The sequence below is a fragment of the Herpailurus yagouaroundi genome, unplaced genomic scaffold (genome assembly GCF_014898765.1).
Source record: "Herpailurus yagouaroundi ecotype Mexico unplaced genomic scaffold, PumYag 208, whole genome shotgun sequence".
Taxonomy (NCBI): domain Eukaryota; kingdom Metazoa; phylum Chordata; class Mammalia; order Carnivora; family Felidae; genus Herpailurus; species Herpailurus yagouaroundi.
In genome coordinates this window covers 10,647,180-10,658,405 of record NW_024412439.1, presented here as the reverse complement: position 1 = coordinate 10,658,405, position 11,226 = coordinate 10,647,180, and the positions used below count along the sequence as shown (strand labels likewise).

General features: G+C 59.0%; 3 protein-coding genes across 4 annotated transcripts in view; all 3 read right to left on the bottom strand.

Moving 5' to 3' along the window:
• Positions 1–837, bottom strand: part of PHF23 (PHD finger protein 23) — a 4,757-nt gene extending 3,920 nt beyond the window's left edge. Inside the window, exon 1 of the mRNA XM_040453392.1 lies at positions 652–837. Within this exon, the coding sequence (XP_040309326.1) occupies positions 652–685 (34 nt within the window). The 5' untranslated portion in view covers positions 686–837. The remainder of the gene's footprint in view (positions 1–651) is intronic.
• A 977-nt stretch (positions 838–1,814) lies between these two features.
• GABARAP (GABA type A receptor-associated protein) lies at positions 1,815–3,877 on the bottom strand. The gene is made up of 4 exons (XM_040453413.1): positions 3,672–3,877; positions 3,044–3,122; positions 2,784–2,902; positions 1,815–2,303 (listed from the first exon to the last, which is right to left on the bottom strand). The coding sequence occupies exons 1-4, from the start codon at positions 3,759–3,761 to the stop codon at positions 2,238–2,240; spliced, it is 354 nt and encodes a 117-aa protein (XP_040309347.1). The 5' UTR covers positions 3,762–3,877; the 3' UTR covers positions 1,815–2,237.
• Positions 3,878–5,155: 1,278 nt separating this feature from the next.
• Positions 5,156–11,220, bottom strand: CTDNEP1 (CTD nuclear envelope phosphatase 1). 2 transcript variants are annotated; one of them, XM_040453401.1, is made up of 8 exons: positions 10,784–11,220; positions 8,198–8,264; positions 7,982–8,100; positions 7,674–7,745; positions 6,912–7,028; positions 6,595–6,724; positions 5,855–5,939; positions 5,156–5,608 (listed from the first exon to the last, which is right to left on the bottom strand). In XM_040453401.1, the coding sequence occupies exons 1-8, from the start codon at positions 10,883–10,885 to the stop codon at positions 5,548–5,550; spliced, it is 753 nt and encodes a 250-aa protein (XP_040309335.1). In that variant the 5' UTR covers positions 10,886–11,220; the 3' UTR covers positions 5,156–5,547. The 2 variants fall into 2 exon arrangements, with proteins under 2 accessions (XP_040309335.1, XP_040309336.1); XM_040453402.1 differs by having other exon boundaries at positions 6,595–6,706.
• Between the last annotated feature and the right edge of the window lie 6 nt (positions 11,221–11,226).

Sequence of the window (11,226 nt, the reverse complement as noted above, 5' to 3'; positions counted from 1 at the left end):
CCCGGGACTCGCCGGTCTCAACCCCCCCACACACCCCGCCCCACCGCCCCTACAACTACCCGGCTCTCCTCGCTTCCCGGCGCTCTCTCCCCACAACTACCCGCCCTGTACAGGTCCCTCTACCGCAGACAATACCCAGACCCCCTCTTCTCCCCACAACTATCTGCCCACCCCTCCAACGATCCCCGGGCTCTCTCCGGCGGCAACTACCCGGAGCTCCGGCACCACCGCCACAAAGTCCCCCACCTCGGCCAACTACCGGGCTCCTCACTCAGTCCCCTTCCACATCCTCCCTCCTCAACAACTCTCCGGCCCCCAGATTCCCCCAGCCTCCCGGCCTCAGGGCCCCAACGTGCTGGAGGCCCTCTCGGCCCCTAACCCCCGGAGCTCCGGGGTTCAAGCTCCCGCTCCCCACCCCCCACCCCTACACACACACATTCACGGTGTCTGATCTCCAGCTACCCCCAGCCCGAGCTCCCACTCCTCTTTCACCAAGGTCTCCCAACTCGCCGCTCTCCTACCTCCAGGGGCAGGCCCCCGACCCCCTCCCCGCGCTCCCCCGCCGGGCTCCGGGCTCGACCTCCAAGTTTGCCAATTGATTCCTCGCCCGCCCCCCACCGGCTCAGCGCTCCGTGCCGGTCGAGAGCTCACCTTCGGGACTGGGCTCCGCCATGGCTTCCAGCATCGCCCCCTCCCCTCCTCCCGGTCCGGCGCCCCCCTCCCCTGAGCCGGGGATCCCGGTGCCGCCTCCGGTGCTCGGTGCTCCTACTGCCTCGCTCCACAGAGGTGTCTGCCTCGACCTGGTAATGACTCGAGTCCGCTAGCCGCTGCCGCCACCTCCCTCTACCCCTGCCTCCCGCACTCCCGGACCGGGCCCCCTCCCCCCGCGCCGCCGGCCGCCTGCTCCCTCCTCCTCCTCTCTCCTCCCTCCTCCCTCCCTCCCTCCTCCTCTCTCCCTCCTCCCTCCGCGGGCGCCGACGCGCAATGCATCAAGGGGCCTGTAGTCCGTCTGGGGGCAGCGGAAAGGGGACCCCATAGGCCTCTGGAACTTCAGTTCCCAGCAAGCCAAGGATGGGCGCAGGCGCATTAGTCCGCTCCCCTCCCCCGGGGAGTGGCGGGGAGATTGGGAGCAGAGGGTAGGGCGGAAGAGCGCGCGCAGGATCCTGGGAAATGTAGGCTGGGCGGGACTAAGAAAGAAGGAAAAGAAGGGATTAGAACTCTCGGCCACCATACTGCCTCTTTCTGCGGCTTCTTTCTCCCCCGTGGGACTGCCCCACTTCCGGCCAGAGGGAGAAAGGGTTGCTGGGGGATGAAGTCCTCCTGATGATAATGGCTCCCTCCTCCCCGTCTTCTGCCTCCCTTGAATTCCACACACCGGCCTTAGTCTGGCCAAGCGAGATGCCAAGCGAGGACGGAGTCCGTTCACCAGCTCCCACACGCGACCAGCTCTTCCCTAACCCAAAGGCCGTAACAAACTTGGGAGGTATTTATTTAAAGCAGGTACTTTCCAACTTTGTCCACCGGAACCCACGGTGTAAAAAACAAAAACGATTCTTTATATCAAGACCCAAAAGACAGGTATATAAAACAGAAGTTTCATGAAACGATACTCCGTATTCCTTTCATCACAGCAAAAACACTGCCCCCCCCCCCCCCCCCCCCCCCAGGGGAAAAAACCAACATGAACAAGAGGAAACCAAAATATACTACTGTCCCTCCAACCGCCACTTTGCCCACCTCCGGATAACTATCCCCACCTCGGGACAACTAAAAAGAAAAAGAAGGAGGGAAGCAACACAAAGCAAGATCCAGTTCGTCTCGGTGGTTTCCTCTTTATTGATGTGCCTCCTACCTTCCCCCCACAATTACAGTCCCTCCCCTCTACCCCCCAAAAAGAAGGTAGTGAAAGGAAGGGAATGTCGGGGTTCTGAGCCCCTTGGGCAGTTAGAAAGGGAACAGGAACCAAAACAATCCTAGATGTGACAGAGATTGACAATCGAGAAGTCTAAAGCACAGTGGGGAAGGTGGAAAGAGAAAGGGGACAAAGGAGAGGTCCTAGAAGCCACCTCCCCCATGAGCCCTCCTGCTAAGAGGGGCTGGAGGAGAGCCTCGAACGTTAGGAAGTGCAGGTCCTGAGGGAGGGAGGTGGTGGTCGAGCCTGAAGGAGGACTAGGTCAAGGAAGGGGGGCCACCTCTCTCTTTGTAGGCTGGGACCCCCCACCTCAGGGGCAGCAGCTTCACAGACCGTAGACACTTTCATCACTGTAGGCGATGTATAGAAAGAAGTCTTCTTCGTGATGTTCCTGGGGCAGAAGCAGAGAACACCGGTACTCACGCACCCGGGCTACAGTCACTTGAACCACCCACTGCCCCCCCTTCTCCAAAGCCCCGGTCTCGAGGCGGAGGGCCCCCCCCGAAAAGAAAAAAAACTAGCGTCCTGACTCACTCCCTCACTTCAGACCGTAGCAGCCAGGCAGCATCACCCCTAGCAGCAGTCCTGGGCAAAAAGCTCTCCCTCTGACTGTTCTCTGCCTTGGAACGGGGAGGACGCTGGGGCAGGTGAAGGATCGGCACTGCGGTCCACCTCACCTTTCTCTCCCTTCTGGCCATTCCCACGGCCTCGTCCAAACCTCCAACCCAGGACTATGCTGAAATTCTGAGGCCGAAGATAAAGTGGAGAGCGGAGCAAGGCAGCTGGTCCAGGAACTGCTGACTTAGCATTTTCTTCCCCTCAAGCTCTCCCCACACCTCTCCGAAGCCTCCCGGCTTCCCCAGGGACATACCTGGTACAGCTGACCCATTGTGGCACTGGTGGGTGGAATGACATTGTTGACAAAGAAAAACAAGGCATCCTCAGCTCGGAGATGAATTCGCTTCCGAATCAAGAAGTAGAACTGACCAACTGCCAAAGAGACAAGGCAGGATGAAGCCAGAGATCATAAGTGCCCCCGAGAGAGAGAGCAGTTACAATGTGGAACCTTCTCCCACAAGGATGCCCGGCCACCCATAGGAAGCTAACCCGGGGCCTGGGTCAGGTCCCCACCTGTGAGATCAGAAGGCACCAGATATTTCTTCTTGTCCAGGTCTCCTATCCGAGCTTTGGGAGCCTTTTCTACAATCACCTGATGAAGGGTAGATGAAAATTAGGAAATATTAGGTGTATGGTCCCAGAGTTACCCCTGCCAAGAACTCGAGTAACACAATTCCCAGCACCCAAACCTGTCCGACTCCGTTTTCTTTGTCTCTGAACACGCGGCGCAGCCTTGAGCAGAGATCCTGACCCCACTGTGCTGAACTCACCCAAACATTCAGGATCCCTCGGTAGGGCGTCATAATAAACAACTATCCTAATAGGGCACGGACGACTCGAGTGGGCCGCCTAGAGCTTCAGGCTCAGAAACCTGGCTAGCTCGGGGTAAAGACCATAAGCAGCTCAGGCTGTCAAACTCCCTGCAGCCTCGCACCCCAATCCCCAGGTCTCCCTCTCCCATCCGTGTCCCCCCACCCCCAGCTCTCCCGCCACCCCGCTTTCAACCTCCGAGCCCGGGGACAGCAGGGTCGCGCCCGCCACAGCCGGCAGCCCGGTGCCCGCGCCGCCTGGCCGGACCCAAACCCAGGCTGTGGCGTCAGAGCCAGCGCCCCGCGCCCTCGGCCCTGACTACCGTCCTCACCGGAACCCGGTCCGGGTATTTCTTTCGGATCTTCTCGCCCTCAGAGCGGCGCTTCTCGAACGGATGCTCCTCTTTATACACGAACTTCATCCTCCCGGGAACCGGGCTGGACCGGGCTGGGCTGAGGGAACCCGGGGGGGGCCGGGACGGGGGGCGGCGGCGACGGCGGCGACGCGCGGGCGGATTCAGCGGAGCGATCCCGGGACTTGCGCCACTTCCCTATTCACCAACCCCACCCACGACGATCCGGGGCCGCCCCGCCTGCTACGTTACGCCACCAGCGCAGCGGCCATAACGCCGCCAGCGTAGCACCACCCCCTGACCGCCCCCCCTCACGCCGTCTGCGTAATCGCTTTGGAATCAACTTGTGGGCTACGCAGACGACGTAGCAAAGGTGGTTGGCTTGTGCTATGGTCGAAAATAACCGAAAACCCACATTCTGACCTTCCCCCACGAGGCTGGGGATGAAAAGGGCTGCGAGTCCGTAACTGTAGTTTGAGACTCGGTTCTCCGAAAGTTCTTTTCAGGAATAACGTAAAGAGGCGAAAAAAAAAAAAAAAAAGGCAGAGATAATTACAGGGATAGCTATTCACGAAACGCGTTGGTACGCCGACGGCGGCAGCTGACACCAAAACAAAGTAGTACCCAAGTCGGGGAGCTGGTCTCCGGAAATGAAGGGGGACAGAAACGAAACACACGTTCGGGGAAACGCACCGGACGCCTAGGTTCCAGGGAAGAGTGGACCAATAGGGACCTGAGAGGAGGTCCGAAAGGTAGGGACTACGTCATCGCGGAGGAACACACTCGGCGGTCGCGAGAGAAAAATCATGTGATCTCAGAGAAGGGCGGAGCGTCACGTGGCGGCCGCGGGAAGTAGAGCCGGCCGCGGGGAGGTGGGGGGAGGGGCGCTGGGGGGCGGGGCCGGGGCGGCCGGGGCGGGGCCGGGCCTGGCGCTAGGCCTCCCGCCGTCGGGCGTGTCCGCGTCGGCCCCCGGCGAGGTCCCGCCTGTCTGGCTTCTGGCCCAGTATCTCCTGCCGCCACACTGCCGCGTCGTCCTAGCCCGCAGGCCAGGTTCCTTCAGGACACACGGCCGCCCTCCCGGTCCCCACCGGGGCGCCCATCCCTTCTCCAAGACCCTTTCCGCCAGAGCACCTGATGTCGAGGCTCCCCACTCCTCCCCCAAAGCCAACAGCACCTCGCCCCGACGGGGGACGTGAACAAAGACGCCTCCCTTCATCTCCCAACCCCCAGAGAAGGACCTGGGGCAGCTTTGGTTTCAAAGTTATAATGCATGGTTTAAAAGAGAGAAAGGAGAAAAAAAAAAAAAAAAAAAAAAAAGCTGGTTACAGGTCTGAGGGAGTCTAGGAAGAAGGGAAAGTAGAAGGAAAAGAAAGGGGGGAGGGCAGGACAAGTTTGGGGAAAATCCAGTGGCCCAAAATCCCAGTTTCCCACCCACAGCCCAGCCCTTGGAGTGAAGAATTAGATCAGTTTTGTACAAGAGTTTTTAAAAAATCAAATCACAACAAAGCTGGCTTGGCTTTTCTTTGAGCCTCCCGGATTACCGAATGTCTGTCTCTCATTCTGGCCGGTCTGGTCTCTCCGCCAAACAGTCCGGGCTCTCCCAGGCCTCCGCTTCTGTCCCAGTCCGGGGTTTCCAGGGAGCGCGAACTCGAAGTCAGAGTGAGGCTGCTGGCGAGTGTGGCCCGGGTGTCTGTCCAGACTCCACACGGAGCGCAGGGCTCCCAGGGCAGAGAGGGGCGGGAGGGGCAGGTCCTGCCCAGGCAGTCCTCACCATCGGACAGGGCATCAGACGGCATCCCGAGAGCTCACCCTCCCTCTCCCCCCCACCCCAGCGCAGGTGGAGGGGGAGCAGCCGTCACCAGAGCCTGTGTTGGTGAAGGTTTCGGCTCAGCACAGAACGAACGTCGGCGGTGAACCTGGGATGACAAGATGAAGCCTCGTTGGAGATGGGGGGGGGAGGAAATAATCACCATTCTCACATGACACTGAGGTCCAGTTTGCCCAAAACCCACTGGCTACAGGTGATGAGCTTTACTGTAAGAACACCTGGGTTCAAAGGCTAAGTTCTTAAGGGAAAAGAGTTAAGTCAAACAGGACGCGTTTTTATTCCCTCTCGGGATCCCCCACCTCCTTTCCTCAGCGATGTGTCTGGCTTCCGTTACCTGAGGGCGTCCAGCATGGGAAGCAGGTTGAGGAGGGCGGTGTCGCTGGGGTCACTGAACCACGATTTGATGGGGATGGCGTTGTCTAGGGTGGGTGAAAATAAGCGCACGTGAAAAAAACCACACAATTCAGGACTCAGGCCGGTTTTTCTTTCCTTTGGGAAAATGGGGATCATTACTTTAAAATCCGTACCCTCTCCCTGACCCACCCAAACCTAACCACCTAGGTAAACCTTCCTATTTTATTCTCCAAAACAAACTTTTTAAAAGAGGCATTCATATTCACGTCTATTTGAGAGATGGGGGTGGATGCGTGAGTGGGAGAAAGGAGCAGAGGGAGAGACTCGCAAGCAGGCTCCACGCTCAGTGCAAAGCCCGACACGGGGCTCGATCCCATGACCCTGGGATCGTGACCTGAGCCTACATCAGAGTCAGATGCTCAAAATGACTGAGCCACCCAGGCCCCTCCCCCAAGATAAAATTAACCTACAATCACCGTATCTCACATTAACGTGAGGCTTCTAATGAAATTTATTGCTACTGCGTCTCACCTGAAGCAAACTGACACGAGCAACGTGGCCTATGACGTGGACAAGTGGGGAAAGGAGAGGGTCTCCCAGAAACCAGAGACACCTGGCATCCTGACCCACAGTAAGCCAGGAACCCCAGCTCCAGGCATTCAAAATAACCTTCTCAGAACCACTTCCTGGTCCTGCCAGACTCACCCCCACCCCCCATACCTGGGTGGCTCCGGTAGGCCCCTGGGGAGTTATCCAGGATCACGATGCTGGAGAGGTCGCTGTGGACCACGGAGAGGTCCTTGATGTAGCTGCCCAGTTCCAAAGTGCAGTGCTGGAGGGTAGGGCCACGCTGGGCATCAAAAGGAGACTCGGCCCCTGTGACGGCTGCCCAGTCCCAACAATGCCCACGGGCAGCCACCTCCCACAGAGGGGGTCATGCAGTACCCCTCCGCTCGCCCCCCAGAAGGTCCCTTTCTGGGGAAACTGCTCAAACCCAGACCCCTCCCTGCCAGCCTGCCTCCCGAGCCTCCTCTTACCTGTCTGTAGTATCTCCTCTTGAGAATGCTTCTGCTATTGTCCAGTTTATCTGCCACAGCAGAGCCGTAAATCTCCATGCTTGCTGTGAACACCACCAGCTCGTACCACTGGCTCACCTGAAATTGATCAGGGGGAGGGTGGGGTCAGAAGAAGCGATCCTTCCTCTGAACCCACAACTCTCCTTCACTAGACTCCAGCCCGGTCCTTCAGGCCTTTCAAGAGCATCAGATGTCTCTGAGAGCACAAAATTCTGAAGGCCCCCAAACTCAAGAGTCTTAGGCCCCGTACACCCTTAAAGATTCAGAGGTGCAAGAACAGAAGATCAGGAAGCCTGTGGAAGAACAGAATTGCATCAGCACCACAAATGAACCCAAGCTACTGACAGCCGCCCTCTGACCGGCCCACAACTGCCCTTCTCCAAAACTGCCCATACCTATTTTCTCCTCACCCTGTACTTCCTCCAACCGCTCTGAATTCCCAGAGCCTTAACGCCATTCCTTCATCACAGGGCTCCCCACAGCTTCTACAAATTCACCATTTCTTTTTTTTTTTTTTTTTTTTTTTTGAGAAAGAGTGAGTGTGTGAGCCGGGGAGGGGCAGAGAGAGAGACGGAGACACAGAATCCAAAGCAGGCTCCAGGCTCTGAGCTGTGAGCACAGAGCCCGACGTGGGGCTCGGACCCACGAACCACGAGATCATCATGACCTGAGCCGAAGTCAGATACTCGACCGACTGAGCCCCCCAGGTGCCCCCAAACTCACCACTTCTAAGAAGAAATCCACATGGGGCCTCTTATGTACAAAAAACCGGACGGGATGTTTGTCTATTACCACCTGTAGAGGAACAGGGAAGAGCTGGGGGGGGGGGGGGGGGCGCCCCCCGCCCCCCGGAGGGCCCCCCCCCCCCCCCCCCCCCCCCCCCCCCCCCCCCCACTGCCTGCTTCCCTCCTGGCTGCCGCTGGTGCCAGAGGATGGGGACAAGGACGATATGCTCTGGGACTGGAAAAGGAAGTCTAGTTGTGAGCAGAATCACAGGCATGACCATCCCATCACTTCCCACCCCAACACACCTTAAGGATGAAGTCGGGAGGCGTTCCAGGCCGGACGGTAGGCCTCAGGACCCCATCGTGATGGGAGTGGATAAGTGTCTCATCCAGATCCAGCACCAGGATCTTCCTCTTCACCTGGCCTGGACCACAACAGCCAGGAATGATACCCACCAACCTCCAGCCCACACCTTGAGCCCCACCTCACCTTACAGGAGCCTTCCCAGCCAGCACACTCACCTAGCCGATTCCGGGACACGGGAGATAAGGGAAGGATATCATAGCGAACAGTTTGGTACTGAATTATCTAAAAACAGCAAGAGAGAGGATTAGACCCCTTGAGCGGGAGATCTTGACAAAGGAACGTTTACTATATACGGGGCATCGTGGAAGTGACTGACGATCACCTCATTTAATCCTCAAGAACGCGGTAACGACGCTATAATAACGACAATGACGGCAACGTCATCGTGTCTATTTTAACAACGGAGAGACCGAGGCTTAGCCAGGTTAGATGCCTTGTGTAAGACCACACTGCTAGGAATTATCTTATTTGGCCATTTGTCCCCCAGGTTAGAATGAAAACCTGGCGAGAGCACCCGGTCCCAGCTGCGTTCCCGGGACACTGTCACAGGGTGGGTGGTTAATATCAGAGCGGATGCAGTGGTGGCGCCAGGACCGCCCTAAGGCAGGCCGGCCCAAAACCTGCCCTCTTCCCTGTGCTCTGCAAGGAACAGAGACACGCACGGCTCCCCACATTTCCGCCCCATGGATCCTTCGTGACAACTCTCGTCACTCGGGGGACCGAGCGGAGTCAGGACAGGAGGTCCTTGGGTACCTAAGGGGAATGAAGGGCAAGGAGGGAATCCAGGGGTTCTCAGGTCAGCTAAGTTCCCCTGGCTGGTGGCCGCCAGGCCTATTTTAACCAGCCACCTGTCCATTTCTGTCTCTACCAGCCAAGTCACAAGTGGCAGAGAACCTCAGCCCTCCGCGCTGCCTCCTTATTCCGGTACCCAGGACAAGGCACACTGGGAAGCCCCACCCACCAGGCTGACTGATAGGGTGGCGAGAAGGCCAGGGTGAATGAAGGGCTGTGAGGGACGTCAACAGGGGACAAGGACGTCAACCTTCCAGCTCCTCCGAGTCTTCTCTAGAAGCTCCTGTTTCTAGCACTCAGTTCTCTTCCCCGCGAGCCTGGCAGTCCCTTCCTCTGCTCTCTTCTTCTAGGCTTCTGTCCATCCCTAGGCCCCATCCCTAGGCCCCAGCCTCGCCCCTTGCAAGCCACAGGGCCCTCTCCTCCGAATGCCAAGGCACCTGCCCTTTTCTCCCTGCAGCAGGATGAAGGCCGCAACAGCTCGGGTGTCCTGGCCTGCTATCTCGGGTTGCACATGCTGGGCATGTAGGGAATGCTCCAAGCATCTGCCAGCAAGGGGGTGGGGGAAGAAACCAGATTGGAAGGGAAGGAAGGGAAGACAAAAGGCCGTGGGGTCAGCGCTTGCCCGGAGCGGTGCAGTTTTGCCAAAAGCTAGCTTCTAGAGGGGCTGGAGCTCTACTCCCTGCCTCCAGAACACAAATTTCAGGGGCACACGGGGCGTGCTCGGAGCAAAGCCAGGCAGATAGAACAGCAGCTGACATGTGGAGAAAACCCCAGGAGCCAGCCACACACACACCTCAGCATCTCTGACCCCAAATTCTTCCGGGCTCCTCACATGTGTTTCGGGGAAATAGCCTTGCCTACCACCGTGACCACCCAGAAACAACCCTCACCCTAAATCAGGAAGCGGAAGGCATAGACTGTTAAAGGAGACTCTGAATCTGAAGCAGGCCCACTCCCCCAAGTCGGTCAACAACGACCACCACCACCCAGGGCTCTCTGGAGACTCTCGGACCTTCCAGGTATTACTGAGGTACACCGAAGAGCACGGGCCAGGGAACTTCTGCATGTCGGCTTACTGAATTCTCCCCAGCAGTGAGAACACAGCACATTCGCTAAAGGATGTTAGCCTACGGGAGCTCTGACCTTGGAGAGAAGCTCTCTGGGGGAGGGAACCCACAGATACTTGGGGACGTGCAGTCTTCGCTGCCCACAGGACCCCTCTCAAAGCTGGGGTCTCCTGGAGAGGCAAGCCTGCCCTCAGGCTCAAGCCTACAACTGCCAAGCACTGTCTTCCCAGAGAGACACCCCAACACCAATGTGCTCCTTTCCCTAAAGCCCAACATAAAACCATCCTCCTTAGTCCCAGGGACTAGGTGACCCCAGATGCCCACACCAGGAAATAAGTTTCCGGGGCCCTTTTTGGACGAGTCCCCGTAAAGCCAACGGCCGGGGTTTCTCCTTCACACCCAAGGCTGTTCCCCTGTTTGTCACGTATGGTCTCCCACCCACACCCCTACCCTTGCCACATAAGCCCGTCTGTCCCTTGTTCTGAGCCCTAACACACAGGGAGGCTCCTAGTAACGGAAGGGTCTGTCACAAGCCCACAGCCGACAGAGCCGGTGCCATCAAACAGGTGTGCCCCTCCTCTTGGTCTCTAACAACAACTCCAGCTTTCCTAAACGGCGCCCCACCCACCACCCCGGCCCCCCAGAGTTGCCCCATCCAGTCTCCGTCTTGCCCCCCCCCCGCCCCGATTTCCGTTGTCCTACGGGGGTCTCCCCCCTCCCCATGCCACCCCATGCCCAGCCAAGGGTGCCCCAACCCTCGAACGGGAAAAGCCGCCGCCAGGACTCCGTTCCGAAGCCCAAACAGAGGCCCGACACTTTCCGAAAACCCGTGAGCACCGCTGACACGGGTTCCCACCACCACCAGCGCCCACCCAGGCTCACCGTGCGGATCTGCCTCCGCAAAAGGTAAATGAAGAAGCTCCAGAGCTTGGCGGCGAAGGCCACGAACGTGCGCAGCCCCAGCAGACACTGCGTCCGCATCATCCCGATGACCCCGGCACCGCCGGCCCCGGGGCCCCCGCGGCCCAGCTCCGCCAGCCCCCCGGGGGCAGCCCCCCGCCTCCGGGAGGGGGAACGGGGGCCCCGAGTGGCAGGAAAGGCTGCAGAGAGGGGCACGGAGCGGGCGGCTCAGAAAGCCACCCCCGGCGAGGGGAAAGCCCAGCGGAACCGGGAGCTGGGGGACAGGCGTGGGCAGCCCGCGGGGGCCCACATGGGCGGGGAGTGGCACCGACGGCTTCGCGGAGGTTGCGGGCCGAGACGGGTCGGGCTAGGACGGGGTCCTCAGAGACCGGGAGGGAAGGGGATGGAGAATTGGGGGAGGGGGC

Excerpts from the sequence above, each read along its gene's own strand:
- GABARAP (XM_040453413.1), bottom strand. The coding sequence starts at position 3,761 with ATGAAGTTCGTGTATAAAGAGGAGCATCCGTTCGAGAAGCGCCGCTCT. Across the intron at positions 3,123-3,671 it reads AATACCCGGACCGGGTTCCG|GTGATTGTAGAAAAGGCTCC; the intron begins GTGAGGACGGTA and ends ACCCTTCATCAG. Across the intron at positions 2,304-2,783 it reads CAATGGGTCAGCTGTACCAG|GAACATCACGAAGAAGACTT; the intron begins GTATGTCCCTGG and ends CTTCTGCCCCAG.
- CTDNEP1 (XM_040453401.1), bottom strand. The coding sequence starts at position 10,885 with ATGATGCGGACGCAGTGTCTGCTGGGGCTGCGCACGTTCGTGGCCTTC. Across the intron at positions 7,029-7,673 it reads TGGATTTCTTCTTAGAAGTG|GTGAGCCAGTGGTACGAGCT; the intron begins GTGAGTTTGGGG and ends GATCAATTTCAG. Across the intron at positions 5,609-5,854 it reads CCCATGCTGGACGCCCTCAG|GTTCACCGCCGACGTTCGTT; the intron begins GTAACGGAAGCC and ends TTGTCATCCCAG.